Genomic DNA, 22,055 nt, shown 5'->3' with positions numbered 1-22,055 from the left:
ACCAAAAAAAAGGAATTTAGAATAACTTGACAGAATAATAGATTATTCTATTACTAATTAACCCTTCCAGTATAGTAGCATCCGATAGAAACACCTCTTGGCAAGGAAGCAAATTCAGAAATCCAATTTTCTCACATGCAATACAGCAGAGACAGAGATAAAAATATCAAGTGAAAACTCAGAGTAGCAACCAGGAGGCCTTTACTGCAGTTTCCAACGCTGTTGACACTCTAACAGCAACTGATGCTGAATCTCAGAGCTAAAGAAAATAAAAACTTGAAATCTTGGTCTGAGAGAGCTAGCCGCACCTAGTCACGTTGCTTCTATTGTTTTTTAACTTCTCAAAATAAAGATCCAAGGCTTCACAAGCTGTTTACTCACATTCCAATTAGACAGCTCGGCATCTCTGTCTTAACACCTCCCTTTCTTTAAAAACAAAGGACAAAATAACCTCTTAAAGCCACAGTATCATTACGCTTCACCTCCACCATTGTTGGTCATGCTTCCTCTTGTCAAGGCCAAAAATAGTGGAATTCTTTCACTATACTATATAGATGTTGTGTGATAATGTAGCATAGTTATTACAAGCTTTTTGCTTTGCCATCCACATACACTTCAGAAATGGTTCAAAAGGCCAAACATGTTCTGATTTACAAACAGATAATGCTGGAATCACGTAGCAGGTTGGAATGAATCTATGACAAGAGAAACATTGTTAACATTGAAAGGTTGTTAATTTTAAATCAGGGTTGTAGCATATTATAGATTTCAAGCAGTCGAAATGCAAGTACATGCAAGGGTAAGACATGTCATCTGACACTTGAACAACCACTTTCATCACCATAGTCTAACGATTTTGTGCTTAGAGTCAAAGTCAAATGATAGAGCTATGTCACAATAATTCATAAAATACCTACAGTGTGGAAGTAGGCCATTCGGCAGATCAAGTCCAGTGAAACCGCAGATTGACGATAGCTAATCCATCCCTGTTAGGCAATGTAATATGGCCAATTCATTTAACCTGCACATTTTTGGACTTTGTGAAGAAATGGGGGCACCTGGAGGAAACCCAGAGAAGGTGTAAACTCCAATGCATGGTGACCCAAGGGTGGAGTCGAACCCCGGTCCCCAGTGCTGTGAGGCAGCAGTGCTAACCATTGAGCCACCGAATTGCCCAATTAGCAGACAAGCACAGAGGCATTGAAAAAGCTCTTCTATTCAGGGTTAAATGTTAACAGTAATATGCACCTCTCTGCTCCAAGTGTTCATTGGTTCTGATGTCCCAATGGCTGGATCTTTCAGATCATAACCACTTTGTAACAGAGTAATCTCCAGATGCATTGCAATCACAGTCCATTTCTTCTGATTAAAACTTGGAAATTGTGCTGCCATTTCTCATTTCATGGAACTGCAACATTAAAACAAATCTCCTTTTCATTAGTAAGTGGTCCTTCTTGTCACATTGTTCAGTAACAATACAATGTGATACCACTGAATGTTCAGTCAACTTTCTTCTGCACAGTGGATTGTGTCATTGTGTTGGGTGCAGTAGAAGTTTTCCCTAAAGTTCGATCATCAGTAATTTGTATCTTCTTGGAATTCTGCAGGTTTTCTCGCTCAGATGAGTTGTCCAGACACAAACGCTCCCATTCAGGAGTGAAGCCGTACCAGTGTCACATCTGTGAGAAGAAATTCGCCCGCAGCGATCATTTATCCAAACATGTGAAAGTACACCGGGGATTAAAAAATAGCAGAATAACCAGAACAACCAGTTAACACTGGACTGTCCTTTTCTCCTTTTATAGGAAAGTATACCAGAGCCATTGAATTTTGTAAATGGAATGTACAGAAGATATCACAATTATTAATATGTGACTGTAATCATTGAATGTGGGTGGTAATGGGTTTTAACAGCTCTTAGTTTGAAAAGTTATTTCTCGAAATGACAAATGAATTGCATTTCTAATGTAAATTTTACTCATTCTCACTTTATGACTTCAGAAAAGTTGGTTGGTTCATATTTATCATTGTAATCTAGGCTCTTTTAGCTGATGAAGTCTCAATGTAAAAGAATCAGTGCCAAGGACAATGGTAAATTTAACACAATTGATAAAAGAAGTAAATGAGAGATGCATTAAGTTGTTTATAATTCAGAATTCCTGAAAGGATGTAGATTCATGAGTAGTTTTCAAAAAAAATGGTTGATTGAGTACCTGAAGAAGAGAAAACAATAATAAAAGGACAGTTTAGTGTGAATAATTTGGAAAACTTTAAAGAGCTGGCACAGGTGTGATGATCTGAATGGCTCTCTTCTCTGCTGTAAGATTTGGTAGTAGGTACAATAGTTTTTTGTAATAGCTAATCCAATTACATAATCAGTTGTTCCCCTGAAATGCAAACGACAGTGCAACAATTATGAAGATTATCAGACGGGAACCTCACAGGCTTGAAGCAATCCATTGGGTTGGAGTTTAAATTCATTCATAAATGGACAGTACTGGAGAAAATCACAAGGATAATAGGTTGTGAAACTGCATTCTGTACACCTGCTCATTTGTAGTTAGTACCTGAAAAAGAAATAGCATTCTAGCTTACACGTGACACAGTTTCATACTCTTAATGGCTTTTTGTCGTAGCCTTGGCTATATTGGGTTTTTTTTTAAAATGTCAATCTCCAAGCAGCTAGGATTGATCATTAAGTATGGTCTTGCTAATATGATTAATAAACCGAGAACAAATTTTAAAAGGTACCACAGTCAAGCTTCCTCATCCACCCAATTGAGTTCCTTCTCCATATTGCAGGGATGTAGCTCTCTACTCCTGCCAGTCACTCTATAAGGAACTCTGATTTCTGTCAATTGTAACTGTGGTAGAGGTTCTAGATTTTTTTTTCCCTAATCAACCTGTTCAGGGATGTTATGAAATACCCCTGGAGCAGGTGGGACTTGAACCTAGGCCTCTTGGCCATTGCATCACCAGAGGTCATGGTGCTGGTTCTGTATCCCCTTTCCAGACAGCAAGAGCATCTATCTAATACAGTCTGGCTTCCAGCTTCACAAATCCAGTGCAATTTAGCATCTAGGTACACGTTGAATGATGAAATCGTTTTACTGTTACAAGTCTACACAGAAGATTATCCATTTAATCATCAGATGGTATTCTGTTCAATCGTATACATTGCATTCAATTTTTTTTTTCAAAATCACCTGTTTACAATGGTGGTTACGTTACTCCTCATTTGGAGTCCAGTTTACTGTGACAACATGCGCTTTCACATGCAGGTTGTAGTCTAGAGATGTAGAAAGTAATAATAGAGGCTTAAACATTGTTCCAATCACACAGGTGATGCTTTTATCATCTGCCATTGGTTTGTGTTGGAAGGTTTTGAAGTAGATGGCCTGTTTGCCCCTCTTATGAACATATCTTCCTTTGCCATTAAATCTGGGCGTAGGGCTCAAACACGGGGAACTCGCTGCTGAGAGGAAGGGAGACTACTTATTGTGCCGCAAGCCAAAATCTTTTATTTACTTTTCATTAATGCAATCTTGCCACCTTGGCCCTAACCTTTTCTATCAATAACATTTTGCAGTTAACACATTAAAAATCTTGCACTTAACTTTCTAATCAATTCCTTCTAAAAACAGTGCACCTTAACCCCAAGTTCACAAAACATTGTTGAAATAGTAGTCATTTACTCGAGTTTAAAACAAAATTGTGTTTGCATTTTGCATAAGCTGATTCTCTTCTTTGCATCTAGCTACTGTGTTTTGTTTAGTACTTTGCACCATTTATTCTACAATTCTTTACTTCTTGGAGCCTCAAAACTAGAACTCGTCACTGCCTAGACTTTAATTTTGCCTGTAAGCTCAGAGACCGTATGACCAGGAATGCGTCATTCAGCCTTTGAAGCCTTTCTCCACCATTCAGTTTGCACTGAAGCTGATCTGTATGGGTGACAATATTTAGCCGCTTGGTTCCATATTTCTTAGTACTCTTATCTAACAAAAATCAGTCTAAGATTTTAAAACTTTAGTTGATCTACCCTCAATAGCATTCTAGGGGAAGGATGTTCTAGATTTCCACTACATTTTGAGAGAAGAAATGTTTCCCGACATCATCCCAGAACTCAAATTCTAAGGTAATGACCCTTTATCCTTGATTTATCATGACCAAACTTATAAAATCCAAATATCTCAGTTATGTCTCCCCCTTAATTACAGCAAATTTAGTGCTTTCCTGAATTATGGATCTATACTTGGACTTTTTTAGTGTTGTATTGTGAAGCATAAGTGAAAATCACTGAGGATACAATGACAGAACTGACTTTTAAAAGGTTCACTTGGATAGCCTTCTCTGGCAAAGGGCTTTGGGTGTATTGGAATAAATTGTTCTTGTGTGAAAGAAAATGGCATGGGTGTGATTTTAAATTGCAGGGCATGATTTGTGTCTGCAAGAGAACTATGCTTGGAATTTATCAAGAACATGAGTGAATTTTGTTCTCTTACTAGGATGGTTCCCACACACTGGATGTTAGCAGATGAGTTAACTGTGGATGTTTCCACACAAACATGGTCACTCAGAATTACCAGAGGTTTGCTAGCACCTGTGGAACAGTGCTGTAAATTGTTGCACCCCAAGAGAAACACAGTAAATTGAATTGGAGAAAGCCTTATAGGAAGAATTCCAAATGAAAGTTAATAAAAGTGCTTTAACCCAAAGAAAACCTACAAAGCCTTTAAGTGCAGTCACTCACAGATTCGAGACCAGATGATGATTTGTCTATCTTGAGAAACATGAATTTTCAATTTTGTAAAATAAGATTTTAACTCATTGGAAGCCCTATCTCACATCACTATTGTATACTTTGATATGAACCCATTTTCTAGTATAATTATGAATTGAAAGGCACAAATGCCAATTCTGGTGAAATCCGTACTGGACGGAAGCTTTCACATGATTAGTGATTATACTGCAAACACATCTACACTCATTCCAAATTTACTAAATGGAGACAATCTTGACAAGCTTTATGGTTCCAAATTCCCACCTGTGTTAGTCGGTATTGGGCAATAAACTGTCTGCTAAGGCCAGTCATTTACAAATACAGAATGAAATTACCAGTCTGAGCACCTACCTACATTGAACATTTGTATTACTAGTAACAGGCTTTAGAAAATCCTCACTAATGATGCTCATTTTTGTAGCATGTCTCTGCTGAGTCACTTTTTGGCTTACCTTCCCCTGTGTCCCTTACTATGGGGTAGGTACATAAACTGTAATACATGGATTTAATTCAAATATTTACTATTAGAGTCGGTCTAATGAATAAGCAAGTGATTTTAACTTTGCACCACAGAACAAAGTATGTTGTAAAAATGTCTAATGTGAATAGTGCTTGTAGAGCCTATATTTTTCTTGCTGTTTAATTTTTTTCACGGTGAAGGTAACAAATGTCAGAAATTTTGTTCTCTGGTTGACCGAAAAATTCAGCACCACCAGAGGAACTTGCGGAGGATCTTCGAGAACAGAATTTCATTCAGACTGAAGCAAATTTCCTTTAAAATAAATTTTCTGGCCACTGACTTAGTTCCTGAACATTTTACTGTACACACAGCAAGAAAGTCCAGTACAGTCATTGCAAGCTGCTTCCCATTAAACACATGGTTGTCATCATGATTGTTTTTTGTTTTGAATGAAGAGGTCACATAACACTGTATATATTTTTATTTCAATAAATTGATAGATCTGATCTGATCTGATCTGATCTGATCTAATCTAATGCCTTGGGTGTTTAGTAATTGTTTTTTGTGCAAAAGTTTCAATAAAGAATCCAAGAGGGCCCACCTAATAATCAAAGTGGTGTCAATGGTGAAGCTACAACACCAGACTACTTGTGTGCTAAACAGCATCAGCAGCAAGTGACCAATGGGATGAAGTGACTTCAGAGCTTCAGATCACATTTAAATTCTTCAGTCCTGCCACATCCAGTTGTGAATGGTGGTAGACAATTCATGGAGGAGAAAGCTACATAAGTATCCTATTGTCAATGATGGAATAGGCCAACATATCAGCACAAAAAGCTGAAGCATTTGCAACAACGTTTAGCCAGAAATGCTGAGTAGATGATCCATCTCAGTCTCATCCAGAAGGCCCCAGCATCACAGATGTCAGTCTTCAGCCAATTCACTTCACTTCTTGTAATAGCAAGAGATGGCTGGAGGCATAATACAAAGGCTATGAGCCCTGACAAAATTCCAGCAATACTACAGAAAGTTGTGTGTTGCAGGGCAAATGCCCCTTGTCAAGCCGTTCCAGTGCTACTGACATCTATCCAACAATGTGGAAAATTGACCAGATACGTTCTGTCCACAAAAAACAGGTGAAATGCAACCCAGCCAATGTCCAGCCCATTTGTATCAGGAAAGTGATGGAAGGGATCTGCAACAGTACTTTTGAATTATACTTGCTTAGCAAATACTTATTCAGTGGCAACAGCTTGACTTCCATCAGGCTCACTCTGCTCCTGACCCAATTACAGCTTTGGTTCAAACATTGACAAAAGAGCTGAATTTGAGAGGTAGGTGAGAGTGACTGTCCTTCATATCAAAGCCACATTTGAGTGATTGTAAATCAAAGAACCTCATCATAACTAGAAATGGAAATTAGGCTGAAAACTATCTTGGTTAGAATCATACGTGGCACAAACAAAGATGTATTTATCAGTAATCTCAGCTCCATGACATTGCTCCAGGAGTTTCTAAGGGCAGTGTCCTTGAACTGCCTGACTATCATCTTCTTCTGCTTCTTCAATGACTTGTCATCATAAAGTCAAAAGTGATGACGTTTGCTGATGACTGCACAATTGTCAGAGTCATTTGCACTTCCTCAAATACTGAAACAATCTGTGTCCTAACACAGCAAGAATTTGACAATATCCAGGCATAGGCTGACAAATAACATTTAAATTACACAAGACGAGCGAATCTAAATCACCTGATTTTCAATGGCATTATAATCAGCAAGTTCACCTTTGTTACCATTCTGGGGGTTACCATTAACTAAAAATTGAACTGGAGTAGTCATCAGAAGTACTGTGGCTATGAGAGCAGGTCAGAGTTTAGATATACTGCAGTGATTAACAGATAACAAAGTGTGGAGCTGGATCAACACAGCAGCCAAGCAGCATCTTAGGACCACAAAAGCTGACACTTCGGGCCTAGACCCTTCATCAGACAGGGGATGGGGAGAGGGTTCTGAAATAAATAGGGAGAGAGGGTGAGGCGGACCGAAGATGGATAGAGGAGAAGATAGATGGAGAGGAGAGTATAGGTGGGGAGGCAGGGAGGGGATAGGCTAGTCTGGGGAGGACGGACAGGTCAAGGAGGCGGGATGGGGTTAGTAGGTGGGAAATGGAGGTGTGGCTTGAGGTGGTAGGAGGGGATAGGTGAGACAAAGAACGGGTTAGGGAGGTGGGGTGAGCTGGGCTGGTTTTGGGATGCAGTGGGGGGAGGGGACGAGCTGGGCTGGTTTTGGGATGCAGTGGGGGAAGGGGAGATTTAGAAGCTTGTGAAATCCACATTGATACCATTGGGCTGCAGGGTTCCCAAGCGGAACATGAGTTGCTGTTCCTGCAACCTTCGGGTGGCATCATTGTGGCACTGCAGGAGGCCCAGGATGGACGTCGTCTAAGGAATGGGAGGGAGAATTAAGATGGTTTGCGACTGGGAGGTGCAGTTGTTTATTGCCAACCAAGCAGAGGTGTTCTGCAAAGCGGTCCCCAAGCCTCCGCTTGGTTTCCCCAATGTAGAGGAAGCCACAGTGGATACAGTATACCACATTGGCAGATGTGCAGGAAAACATTCCAGTTTCACTATTGTTCATGTTCCTTAAAGTTTTTTCTATTCTCTAAATATTCATTCCATTCACTTCTGAAGGCTAACTTGGAATCTGTATTCACCACTCCATCACAGCATTTGGTTTTTGTTTTCTTCTTGTTTATAATCTAAGAAAGAAATAGATTTCTAGAAGCTCAGGGTGTTAAGACATATGGGAGAGAACAGAAATATGATGTTGAGATCAAGGATAAGCCATAATCCTTGTTGAATGGTCAAGCAGACTTGATCGGCTGAAGGGCCTGGTCCTGCTTCTGTTTTCTGAGTTTCTATCTTCATGATCATATTAAATCTGGCTGCTCTGGTTCGCAATTATTCAATCATTGGAAACAGTTTCTCTAATTGTTCTACATAAACACTTAAATGATTTTCAACACCTCTATCAAATTACCGTAGGACTTCTCTGCTCTCGGCAGAACAAGGTAATCTCCAATTTAACCATGTAACTGTAAAGATTCATAGCACAAATCTAGTAAATCTCTTCTGTACCCCTTCTGAAGGCTTCACATCCTTCCAAAAGTGTGTTGCCTAGCATTATACACAATATTCAAGTTGGGGTGGGAATAGCATTTTGTGTCAATTTATCTTAACTTTCTGGTTTTCAGACTCAATGCTTCTATTTATATAGCCATATATTTGCATTCCATTCAGTCTAACTTTGCTCTTGAAGGCTATTATTATCTTCCTCACTTCCAAGTTGGTTGTCGTTTGAATGTTAACATTGTACCCTGTACCCCAAGTCCAAGTCATTAATGGAAGTGGTACTATTACAGAACTTTGTGGAACTCCATTGTATGTATCCCTTCCGGACAAAAAGCATTCATTCATTCTAACTTTGTTTCATATCCTTTACCCAATGTTATATCCGGGCTATCTACAGGCTTCAAACTTTGCCAACAAGCCCGATTGTGTGCTAATTTATCAAATGTCTTTTGAAAGTCCATGTATACACCATAAATTGAAGTCCATTTCTGTAACTTCATTAAAAGTGTTTATCAGGTCGGATCAACATGATGCAACTTTTTTTGTTCCATGGCCACATTTGACAATGTGGTTGCTAATCTTCTCCCAGATTATTGTTTCCAAAATATTACCTACCAGCAACTTAATTATAAATGGCAAGTTTATTCTTTTCCCTTCTTTGAAGATTTGCAGTGCTGCATTCTTTGGCTCCACCCCTATAACTAAGGCAGATTGGAAAATTGTCAGCAGCATTCCACAATTTGCCAGCTAAAGTGCATTCCATTCAGGTCAGGTGATTTTGTAAGTTGCCAGCATTTCTGCATCTGGGTTAATTTTTATTTAATTAAACACACCTAGTGTCCTGGCAGTTTCCATCTTTCCACAGACTTGGGAAAAATCCTCCTTAATGAACACGGAGGTATTTTTCTATATTCTTTAATGGGATGAGGGCATCACTGGCCAGGCAGCAGTTATTGCCCATCCCTAACTGCCCAGAGGGCAGTTCAGAGTCAACCACATTGCTGTGGATCTGGAGTCACATGTAGGCCAGATCAGGTAAGGAAGGCAGTTTTCCTCCCTAAAAGACATTAGAACATAGAACATAGAACAGTACAGCACAGAACAGGCCCTTCAGCCCACAATGTTGTGCCGACCATTGATCCTCATGTATGCACCCTCAAATTTCTGTGACCATATGTATGTCTAGCAGTCTCTTAAATGACCCCAATGACCTTGCTTCCACAACTGCTGCTGGCAATGCATTCCATGCTCTCACAACTCTCTGTGTAAAGAACCCGCCTCTGACATCCCCTCTATACTTTCCACCAACCAGCTTAAAACTATGACCCCCTCGTGCTAGCCATTTCTGCCCTGGGAAATAGTCTCTGGCTATCAACTCCATCTATGCCTCTCATTATCTTGTATACCTCAATTAGGTCCCCTCTCCTCCTCCTTTTCTCCAATGAAAAGAGACCAAGCTCAGTCAACCTCTCTTCATAAAATAAGCCCTCCAGTCCAGGCAGCATCCTGGTAAACCTCCTCTGAACCCTCTCCAAAGCATCCACATCTTTTCTATAATAGGGCGACCAGAACTGGACACAGTATTCCAAGTGCGGTCTAACCAAAGTGTTATAGAGCTGCAACAAGATCTCACGACTCTTAAACTCAATCCCCCTGTTAATGAAAGCCAAAACACCATATGCTTTCTTAACAACCCTGTCCACTTGGGTGGCCATTTTAAGGGATCTATGTATCTGCACACCAAGATCCCTCTGTTCCTCCACACTGCCAAGAATCCTATCCTTAATCCTGTACTCAGCTTTCAAATTCGACCTTCCAAAATGCATCACCTTGCATTTATCCAGGTTGAACTCCATCTGCCACCTCTCAGCCCATCTCTGCATCCTGTCAATGTCCCGCTGCAGCCTACAACAGCCCTCTATACTGTCAACGACAGCTCCGACCTTCGTGTCGTCTGCAAACTTGCTGACCCATCCTTCAATCCCCTCATCCAAATCATTAATAAAAATTACAAACAGTAGAGGCCCAAGGACAGAGCCCTGTGGAACCCCACTCACCACTGACTTCCAGGCAGAATATTTTCCTTCTACTACCACTCGCTGTCTTCTGTTGGCCGGCCAATTCTGTATCCAAGCAGCTAAGTTCCCCTGTATCCCATTCCTCCTGACCTTCTGAATGAGCCTACCATGGGGAACCTTATCAAATGCCTTACTGAAGTCCATATACACCACATCCACAGCTCGACCCTCATCAACTTTTCTAGTCACATCCTCAAAAAACTCGATAAGGTTTGTGAGGCATGACCTACCCCTCACAAAGCTGTGTTGGCTGTATTTGATCAAGCCATGCTCCTCCAGATGGTCATAAATCCTATCCCTCAGAATCCTTTCTAATACCTTGCAGATGACAGACGTGAGACTTACTGGTCTGTAATTGCCGGGGATTTCCGTATTTCCTTTCTTGAAGAGAGGAATTACATTTGCCTCTCTCCAGTCCTCAGGTACGACTCCAGTGGAGAGCGAGGATGCAAAGATCTTCACAAGTGGCGAAGCAATTTCATTTCTCGCTTCCCAAAGCAGCCGAGGACAAATCTGGTCCGGGCCTGGCGACTTGTCAATCTTAATGTTTGACAAAACTTTCAGCACATCAGCTTCCTCTATCTCTATCCATTCCAGCATGCACACCTGCTCTTCAAAGGTTTCATTCACTACAAAGTTCGTTTCTTTCGTAAAGACAGAAGCAAGAAACTCATTTAGGGCTTCCCCTACCTCCTCAGGCTCCACACACAAGTTCCCTATGCTATCCCTGATCGGCCCTACTCTTTCTTTGACCATTCTCTTATTCCTCACATAAGTGTAAAATGCCTTGGTGTTTTCCCTGATTCCATCTGCCAAGTCTTTCTTGTGCCCCCTCCTGGCTCTCCTCAGACCTTTTTTGAGCTCCTTCCTTGCCTGCGAGTAATCCTCTCTAGCTGAACTTGACCCTAGCTTCCTCCACCTTATGTAAGCTACCTTCTTCCTTTTCACAAGAAGCTCCACCGCTCTCGTCATCCAAGGTTCCTTTATCTTACCCCTTCTTGCCTGTCTCAGAGGGACATATTTACTCATCACTCCCAACAACTGTTCCTTAAACAGTCTCCACATGTCTATAGTTCCCTTACCATGGAACAATTGCTCCCAGTCCATGCTTCCTAACTCGTGTCTAATCGCGTCATAGTTTCCTCTTCCCCAATTAAATATCCTCCCATTTTGCCTAATCCTCTCCTTCTCCATAGCTATGTAGAATGTGAGGCAGTTATGGTCACTATCACCAAAATGCTCTCCCACCACAAGATCTGATAACTGCCCCGGCTCATTTCCGAGCACCAAGTCTAGAATGGCCTCTCCCCTCGTCGGCCTGTCAACGTACTGCGTTAGGAAACCCTCCTGAACACACCTTACAAATACAGCTCCATTCAAATCTTCTGCTCGAAGCAGGTTCCAATCAATATTGGGAAAGTTAAAGTCACCCATTACAACAACCCTACTGCAACCACACTTTTCCAAAATCTGCCGACCTATGCTTTCTTCAATCTCCCTGCTGCTATTGGGGGGCCTGTAGTAAACCCCTAACGAGGTGACTGCTCCCTTGCTGTTCCTAATTTCCACCCACACTGACTCGGTAGGCAGATCTTCCTCGACAATGGAAGCTTCTGTAGCTGTGATACCCTCTCTGATTAGTAGTGCTACACCCCCTCCTCTTTTTCCCCCCTCCCTATTCTTTTTAAATGTTCTAAACCCTGGAACATCCAGCAACCATTCCTGCCCATGAGAAACCCATGTCTCTGTTATGGCCACAACATCATAGCACCAGGTACTGATCCATGCTCTAAGTTCATCACTTTTATTCCTGATACTCCTTGCATTAAAGCAAAGACACTTTAACTGATCCCTTGGTCCCTTCCCACTAGCTGGTCTACCTCTTGCTACTGCCTCACCTGCATCAACTCTCACCTCCGGCATACAGCTCAGGTTCCCACCCCCCTGCCATCCTAGTTTAAACCCTCTCGAACTACTCGAGCAAACCTTCCACCCAGACATTGATCCCCTTTTCAGTTCAGATGCAACCCGTCCTTCTTGTACAGGTCCCACCTTCCCCAGAAGGCATCCCAATTATCTACAAATCTGAAGCCCTCCCTCCTACACCAGCTGCGAAGCCACGTGTTCAGCTGCGCCCGCTCCCTGTACCTCGCCTCGCTATCTCGTGGCACCGGTAGTAAACTAGAGAACACCACTCTGTTCGTCCTGCTCTGCAGCTTCCATCCTAACTCCCTGAAATCACTTTTTATATCCTCAATCCTATTTCTGGCTATATCATTTGTGCCAATATGTAACACGATTTCTGGCTGTTCGCCCTCCCCTTTTAGAACCTTATACACCCGATCGGAGACGTCCCAGACCCTGGCACCAGGGAGGCAGCATACCTTCCGGGAATCCCGATCCTGACCACAAAATCTCCTGTCAATTCCCCTAACTATTGAGTCCCCTACCACGAGTACTTTTCTATTCCCCCCACTTCCCTTCTTTGCCACAGTGTCAGGCTCAGTGCCAGAGACCTGACTACTATGGCTTTCCTCTGGTAGGTCATCCCCCCCAGCAGTATCCAAAGCAGTATACTTATTGCTGAGGGGAATGCCCACAGGGGATCTCTGCACTGTCTGTCTGTCCCCTTTCCTCCCCCTAACTGTCACCCATCTATCCTTATCCTGAGCCTTAGGAGTGACCAACTCCCAGTAACTCCTCTCAATTACCCCCTCTGCCTCCCGAATGATCCGTAGTTCATCCAGCTCCAGCTCCATTTCCCTAACACGGTTTTCAAGGAGCTGTAGCTGGGTGCACTTCCCGCAGATGTAGCCAGCGGAGCCGTGTGCCACGTCTCCCAACTGCCACATTCTGCAGGAGGAGCAAGGAACTGCCCTAGCATCCATACCCCACTTATCTGAACACCCACTCAGTACTAAAGTAGAAAGCTTACGTCAAGTAATAATAACAAATTAATAACAAACTTATATTCAATAGAAGAAATTTAGAATGAACCTTACCTTATTAACTTGGTTGGAGGAGGAGGGCGGGTGGGAGACTCTACAGTTGTAGAGTCTCAGGTTTAGCCGCCTTGCTGATATATATGGTCACTGCTTTCCTTCCCGGCTGCCCCTCTGGTCCTCCACTGCTCCCGCTCCTTCTCTGAAAGAGGAAAAACACCGCTGCCCGCTACCGGTAAGTAATTTTAAAAATAAACTGCTTTACCTTAGCTGCAGTCTCCGGGTTTGTCTTACCTCCGCTGCTGCTCGCACTCAAAAAAAAATTACATTAGTAATAACATTAGTTAGCCTGTTGGGTTTTTCCTGACAATTGACAATGGATTCATGGTCATCATTAGATTCTTAATTCCAGATATTTTATTGAATTCAGATTCCACCATCTGCCCTGGCAGGATTTGAACCCGGGTCCCCAGGTTATCTGGATTAATAGTCCAGCGATAATGCCGCTAGCTACTGCCTCCCCTAAAAGTAAAGTATTCATTAAGAATCATGCCATCTGTCTCCTCCAATTAAACTCCATTTTGGTCTCTTTGGTTCAGTTTCTGTCATGACAACCTTTTCTCAGGTAATATGCCTGTAGAGATCTACGGAACCACTTTTATGTTACCCTTCAATCTATTCTTATAATTCCTCTATGGCCCTTTTACTTCCCATTATTTCAACCAATATTCTGCACTTTTTATATTCAGCCTGGTTCTCCCTTATACTATGCCCAGTTTCCTACTTTGTTCCCTTCTGTTAATTCTATTACCATCTGAGATGTTCTGGTTTTCATTGTTGTTCCTTTCTACCTGTGGGATTGAACGAGAATCTTGCCTTTCTAAAGGTTGCCTTTGTTGCTTTAAATTTCTAACAGCCAGGCATTGACACCTAAATTACCTGGTCCATATCTCTTATTAATTCATTAAATTAGTTTTAGTTTTATTTTGTCAAGTATTTTATTTTACTCTATATTTCTTATGCTATAGCATACTTTTGTTCCAAAATTACAAGCAGCAATGGCAATTTCAAAGAAACTCACAGCAGCATAAATCTCCAAAAATTAGCAATCACTAGTTAGTCAAGAAACAATAGCAACTGTATACAATGCATTCATGTTTGATATCAGCATAACATGACTTCCAGGTTCTAGAAAGAGTTACATTTTTTAAGCCAAAGTTAGATATTCTGTATCTTTGACTGTCTTTTACAATGAGTCAAGGCCGCATATTGGTATCTTAAAGAGAAATAAAATGCAGTATTGGAATGTTATCCCTAAAACAATGTTATAATGTTGTAATGCTACATGTAGTCACTGTAAAGCAGTAAGTTTTGAATATTAATTTAAAAAGGAAAACTGGGTATTTATAATCTTGTTGCAAGTGTTGGAGATGCGTCAATATTCTATTGGGTCTGCCATTCCTGAGCACTTCAGTAACTGGACCCATTGCCCAGTATTGAAAAGATACTTCCCCAACATCCAGTTTAAAAAGTTGAGTAGCATGAGGGGACATAATTGTGTGTACTGGTTATTGAGATCCAGCACCTACTGCAGTTAGAATTACTCTGGTTTTCAAATTAGGGATTGATGAGGAGTTTCCACAAAAGGATAAACATAAACCTTTATTTGTTTATTTTATAAGCTTTAGGTTTTATGAAAGAAAGTACACTTTTCAGAACGATGCAATCCATTTTCTGTCATTCCTTATAATCAAAACCCAATTAAATTACATCTTTTCACACTTTCAAACGTGCCTAATTTAATTCATAAGTCAACGATCTCTTAAGGAGTTGGAACTAACCTCATGAAACGAAGGCAACATTCCTTGCCCAGACCATTCTAAGTTCTGAAAATAACTTTCAGTTCTCTCTACTTTGGGAATTTAGTTGCCAGACTGCCAATCAAAGACATTGACTACAATTAAAAATTTTCCCTTTCCCTTGGCACATGAATTATAGCATTTATATTGTCTGATTAATCTTATGGGATAGCATGAATGGAAGCCAACCATCTGACCCCTCCCCACCCCATTATTCCTACTGATACAGATAACATTTTTTAATGGGTTAACTCATATCCTTGAGATGGCAGATCAAAATCCTTAAACAGTCTGTCTTACATCTCCAAGCATTTGCAATTGGGTCAGAAAATATGCTGGAACTATGCTAATAAACCTCTTATAACCTGAATCAGTCAGAAACACGATATAAACTCAATGAGATAGTAGGAACTGCCGATGCTGGAGTCAGCGATAACACAGCACGGAGTTGGAAGAATGCCGTAGGTCAGGTAGCATCAGAGGAGTAGGAAAGTTGATGTTTCAGGTCAGGACATAAATTCAATGAGAACTCCTTGCTTGACCAAACAGGTATACATGTTTGGACATGTTTGAGTTTGGGTATGAGGAACCATTTCCCATTTGGTTAGTTTTAAGTGTGATCACTGTTATGCAGGTGTCTCACTGGGAAGGAAATCAAGCTCTGCTATTCCTGAGATAACAAGGTTTAGAGCTGGATGAACACGGCAGGCCAAGCAGCATCAGAGGAGCAGGAAAGCTAACATTTTGGGTCTAGGCCCTTCTTCAGTATTCCTGGAGTTGTGACCAAAGTTGAAGATTAGATAGAAGACAACAATGTTCCAAAATGTATCTGTCTTTCAGACCCAGGTTTACAGAAAGCACAGACCACATTTCTATGCTTAACAAGAATGACTGGTTATTACAAATAAATAGATTCTAGCTACAAGTAAATAATTATGAACTGTTGACAAATAACTACTAGTTAAAAGTGTAAACCATTATAAAAGTCCCCCTGCACACACATGCAAACAGACACAGACTCACAGAAAATTACATGGTTGTTATGAGCAGAGGGAAAGACTGGAAGGCAGTTCAATGGTCTCTATCTGCTGGGTTCACCGAGATGGTTCTTTTGACACTTCGGGGCTTGGTGCTCCTCGATCGTCATTTCCAGAATCTTCATTTCACCTGGTTGCAGGAGGCTCAGAGTCTCTGCTTCACACTCATAAAGTTTCTGACTTATTGGTTAAAAGCCACAGCTTACAGCAACTGATCAGGGAAATAAACTGGCTTGCTTGAGGTGTTTTTTTTGCTGCAGAGAAAAGGAAGCATTTCTTTCCAGAGGTCCGACGGCTTCTCATCAGACATTCACAGCCACAAGCTGTTCTGCTACCTAACAGCCAATTAAATAGTTGTTGGCAGGCAGAAGGCCTTTGTCATTTTCACCTGGTTACTGTTTTACATATCAGTTAACTGACTGACTCTCCATTTATACACATCTCTTCATACTAATTTGTTGGTAATAACCTAACCCATTGCTTGAACAAACAGCAGTGAAACAGTACTTGTCATGTAACTTAGTTTAAAGAAGTATAGCAATTCTTTCCACTATTCTTGGTTTTAAAAACCATCATTTTTCCAATTTCAGTCCATAAGATAGAGGAACAGAAGTAGGCATTCAGTCCATTGGTCTGTTCTGCCATTCAGTGAGATCATGTCTGACCTAATAATCTTCAACATCAGTTTTCTGCTTTTTCATCATAAATGTTGATTCCGTTAACGAATAAAAATCTGTCTATCTCGGCTTTGAATACAATTAATGAGTCAGTCTGCGGTAATGAATTTCATAGATTCATACTCATCTGACAGAAAAAAATTCCTCCTCTTCTCTGTTATAAATGTGTGACCACTTATTCTGAAGTTATGCCTTCTGGTCCTGGATTCTCCTACAAGGGGAAGTGACCTTTCCACAATCTAAAGCACAGAAGAGTAAGAGGTATGGGGCTAAATCATATGTTTTCTATTTGGCGAAGTGCATGGTCAAATGATTTTTCTCATCATAGAGTCATATAGCATGGAAACAAACCCTTTGGCCCAACACAATCATAACATCAAGTTTTCCAAACTTAAGAAAGTGAACAAGATGTGGTGAGATGATCTCAAAATTGAGATGGGCCTGCTGAATGTCTCACCCAATTCTACCACTCACGTTGCCTTATTCACATCAATCAGAGCCTAGATATTGGTCAAACCCACTGTGTAGGTTGCATCTGTTTTTGTTTCATTATTTTTCTACCTCAACACAACTTCAACGTACTATTTCTAACTCATATCTGGAAATTTTCTGCTTCCAACAGTCTGTGAAAACCCTAGTAGAATTCTAATGCAGTATAGTGAATTTCTGAAATAGAATAAAAAGATGACAGTAGACCCTGTAGCCCAAGCATGTGAACCTTGTGTTGTAATGAGACTAAAAGACTTATGTAATTCTAAACAGCCTTTCCACATCCATGTCAGTATGATGCCTTGATTTGAAAGCACAGGTTTTTATTTGAATATTCGCTGAATAATTTAAAGCATCCTTTTGTACCATTGGCATATAATGCCTTACAGACCTACCATTTCTATGATGTTGCATGCTGTTTCATTGTAAAGATCATCGTTGGTTCTCTATACACTTAGCTTGACATGAAGAAAGAGACTGAAGGAAGATTCAAGTACAGAGCTTTCAATAATTGCTCAACATTTTAAATTACCTTTCCCTGGCTCTACCCATATTCTTTAATCAACTTGATGTTAAGTATGTATTTAGTTCCATCCAATGTCATGTGGTTTCAGCATTTATAGTTGGTATGAATATTAATTATAAATCCTTACCAACTTCTTGTTCCATTTTTTTGCAGGAAGCGGGTATGTCAAATTTATGCGCAAATACTTTTTACACAGGAATGCTATTTCTCACTGTATGCCCCTCTGTCTTAAACAGTCAGTCAGCACAAGGTGGTGCTGAAGAGCAAAAGGTGCCAAGATTTTAAGCCCTAAATTCAATTGCAAGCCAGTTTCAAGAAAGGTGGTTTGGCATCTTTAAAATATTGACTGCGAATAATAATGACCAAGAGTCTCTTTAGAATGTGTTGTTTGTCTGTCCCTCACTATTTCCAAACCCAGGGATGAGGTTATTTACATGGCAAGGACGAGCAATCTGTCTGTGAAGACAAAGTAACTCAGAGCCAAGATAATAAAATGTGAGGCTGGATGAACACAGCAGGCCAAGCAGCATCTCAGGAGCACAAAAGCTGACGTTTCGGGCCTAGACTTCATCAGAGGTTAGCTCTGATGAAGGGTCTAGGCCCGAAACGTCAGCTTTTGTGCTCCTGAGATGCTGCTTGGCCTGCTGTGTTCATCCAGCCTCACATTTTATTATCTTGGAATCTCCAGCATCTGCAGTTCCCATTATCTCTGTAACTCAGAGCCACTCTGCCTGAGGTACCCATAAATAAATTGAGGACAACAGTTTTGTGATTATGTTATGTACTAGTAAATTAGACACTTGGAAAATTGATCTAGAGGCCTGAGTTCAAATCCCACAAAGGAATCTGGAGAATCTAAATTTCATTAAATGAGTCTGGAACAAAAAATTATTCACAAAGATAACCATGAAACTATCAGATTGGTGAGCAAACAGGGTTTTTAACAACAATGTCTTTAGAAAAGGATTACCTAGATTGACCTTTATGTGAATCTAGACTCTCAGATGTCAATTTGGCCTCTGAACTGGCCAAGCTAACTACTCAGTTATTTAAGGCTTGGTAATAAATGCAGGCCTTGCCAATGATGTGCAATCTCATTTGTGCAGAAATGCCAAACCAGCAGTGTCTTCTTATTGTGCCTGTACTGCTCCATCAACTTGACAATTGCAAATTATTTAACAATCTAAATACATGATGCTTTAAATATCTAACTGTTCCTTTGTGCTGCAAGCTGGAATCTGTAACCATAGATGGGATTTTACTTATGTAAGTTAGAAGTACTATTCAATGCTTGCATCACATCTGGTGTGATGAAATTGGGCCTTAAACCTGATGCCAACACATTGGATTTCTATAATGTATTAGGCAGGTGCAGGTTTGCCATTTTAAAAAGAATCAGTAATGGGCAACAGTCCTTGTTAGCAAGGCAAGTGATCCATCTCAGTGGAAAAGCAGGGGTTTTGAAGGGTTAGATCCTTTGAGAGTATCCTGTGCACATCAGGTACATCTCTTCCCAAGTTGATAGACCCCTTTGTGCCAGGCTACTAGGCCTCAAATCCATCCTAAACCACATTTCTATTGGGGTTTTTGATCCTTCCCCACCCAAACTTCCAGGACCAACCTGAGTTTGAGCCCTCCACGATCCTTTATCCTCTTCATTGTGAGTCTGCCTGCAGTCCCAGTAGCACCCACTATTGAGTTCTGGCACTGCTGGAACTACTAGAATTGTTTTAGTTAGACAATAAAATGTGAGGCTGGATGAACACAGCAGGCCCAGCAGCATCTCAGGAGCACAAAAGCTGACATTTCGGGCCTAGACTCTTCATCTAGGCCTGAAACGTCAGCTTTTGTGCTCCTGAGATGCTGCTGGGCCTGCTGTGTTCATCCAGCCTCACATTTTATTGTCTTGGATTCTCCAGCATCTGCAGTTCCCATTATCACAGAATTGTTTTAGTTGTTTGTTTTGTGATTGACTTTTGTAAAGACAGTCACTAGCTATACTTCATCCCCACCCTCATAAAATCCACAGCTTAGTCAAAAAGAGCAGCTTTTTTTTTGTACTGCACTCCAAAGAATGATACAAGTGCCTCACATCTATTTTACATCTGTCTTTGATTTGCTTCAATGTAAAATAAATGTTTATAGCTCAAAGAATTTGAGGATAGAACATATGCATTAGGGAATAAGGTAAAATGGCAAAATATCATCAGCATGAGCAGGATAAGTGCAACAGGAGGTGAGTTAATAAAAATACTAGCATACAGCAAGTCTACAAGCAATAGTTAAAATTCTCAAGTAAGAGACTGAATGGTTAAAATCTGTTGCTTCTGCCATGCTCATTAGAAGTGAAGAGAGATCATGGATTGTTTAAAAAGCTATACTTTCTTGTTTAAATTTTAAGGCAAACTATGATAGACTGAAACATGTCAGTTATCAATGAAATGATGCAGCTTCACTACAATTTCTGAGAAGTGGCAACCAGGACAGAAGTCAGACTAGGCTCCTGGAATTCCACATCTTTGCATGTGTGGATATTCCATTAAAGTTTAGTTGGGGCCAAAATTTCAAATGCTTTCAAGGAGATAGATATAGTTATTGTGGCTAAAATGATCAAAGGGTACGGGCAAAAGCAGGAACAGAGTACTGAGTAGAATGACAAGCTATGATCATATTGAATGGTGGAACAGGCTCAAAGAGCTACATGACCTACTCCTGTTTCTATTTTCTATATCTTTGTTTACATCTAAAACAGCAAAAATGATGATATGTATCTCCATCAGTTCTGAATAAAGGGGAGGTATTGAAATTTATTATGCTTGAAGTGGCACTAATGACTTACCATTTATCTTATGCAAATAAATAATGGATTGACCAGTGGCATAGAGGCTTAACTTTATTATCGTTTCGGATGAGCTAATGGATAGCCCTGTTTATCACCTAAGAAGATTATGGACTCCTGGGAATAGAGAAAGTAACCAATTGTTGAATTGAAGCACACTTCTTAAAGATGGATCACATGACCAAAGATACCCCTGACCTCTGGAGAGGGTTTTGTAGTCTCCGGACACAATTGCTTCGGTCTTGTCAGCAACTAGTTACATTAACATCAGTCTACTAAGAACCTGAGAACTGCCAAGATCACAGCCAGACATCACATTTCACATTCAACTACTATGAGGAGGAATTCTGCAAGATCATAGATCTGCAAGAATGTTCACTGGATATTGATTTTCTGGACTTAGACAAAAATCATATGACTTGATGCTCATATCTTTGATTTTTAAGCTAGTTATATTTGTAAATGTTTTCTGTTTTTTCTTTGCACGCTTGTGTCTGTGTGATGTAATGATCGTCATGTGACAAGTAAAATAAGAAACAACCTCTGCATACGGACAGTAGAGGAAAAACAAAAAAAAATTAAATTCACTTCTCCCTCTTGTTTGTGACACTTGTAATTCCTGTGCCATGTGGGAAATTCAGATCCCTTAATGTTGAGCAGACCATGTATAGACCACCTCTAGCTGCTTTAGATTGAGGTCAGAATTTTGGAAATTGAGGCAAAGCTGAAGTAACTGCAAAGATTTGGGAAGGAGGAGTAATTCCGGGCTTGTTCAGTTCTGGAGATGGTCACCCAACAAGCAGCAACAATAGTAGATTTGTGGCCACCTCAAAGTGAAGGAAGGAACAAAAAATGGAAGAGTCTTCAGACTGTGTGTCAATCAGCACTAAAAACTTTTGGGAGTTACATCTTGAAGGAATGCAGTCCAGGTCACACCATCAATGGGCAATACACTACGCAAGAGGACCATTAGAAAGTAGAAATGCAGTCATAAAAACTTCCATAATTAGGGCAATTGGCAGATTTTTATATAATGCATTGTACATTGCTTTCCTGGGGCCAGGGTAAAGAGCATCATGGAGACTGTATAGGGCAAACTTTTCCAGGAAAAGGGGGTGAACCAGAAATCGTGACACATATCACTAACAATGACATGATGGGTACATTCTGAGATCCCACAGGCAGATTTTGAGATTACAGAGAGGAAATTAAAAAGTAGAGCCTCAGGTCTGA

General features: G+C 40.6%; 1 protein-coding gene across 3 annotated transcripts in view; it reads left to right on the top strand.

Moving 5' to 3' along the window:
- LOC125462989 (Krueppel-like factor 15) overlaps positions 1–5,711 on the top strand; it is a 33,232-nt gene extending 27,521 nt beyond the window's left edge. For all 3 annotated transcript variants that reach the window (XM_048553568.2, XM_048553569.2, XM_059653351.1), the window contains exon 3: positions 1,608–5,711. In XM_048553568.2, the coding sequence (XP_048409525.2) occupies positions 1,608–1,776 (169 nt within the window). In that variant the 3' untranslated portion in view covers positions 1,777–5,711. The remainder of the gene's footprint in view (positions 1–1,607) is intronic.
- The last annotated feature ends 16,344 nt before the right edge of the window (positions 5,712–22,055 follow it).

The sequence above is a fragment of the Stegostoma tigrinum genome, chromosome 21 (genome assembly GCF_030684315.1).
Source record: "Stegostoma tigrinum isolate sSteTig4 chromosome 21, sSteTig4.hap1, whole genome shotgun sequence".
Classification (NCBI taxonomy): Eukaryota; Metazoa; Chordata; class Chondrichthyes; order Orectolobiformes; family Stegostomatidae; genus Stegostoma; species Stegostoma tigrinum.
The sequence above is the reverse complement of the archived record's forward strand: the minus strand, read 5'-3'. Positions and strand labels throughout refer to the sequence as shown.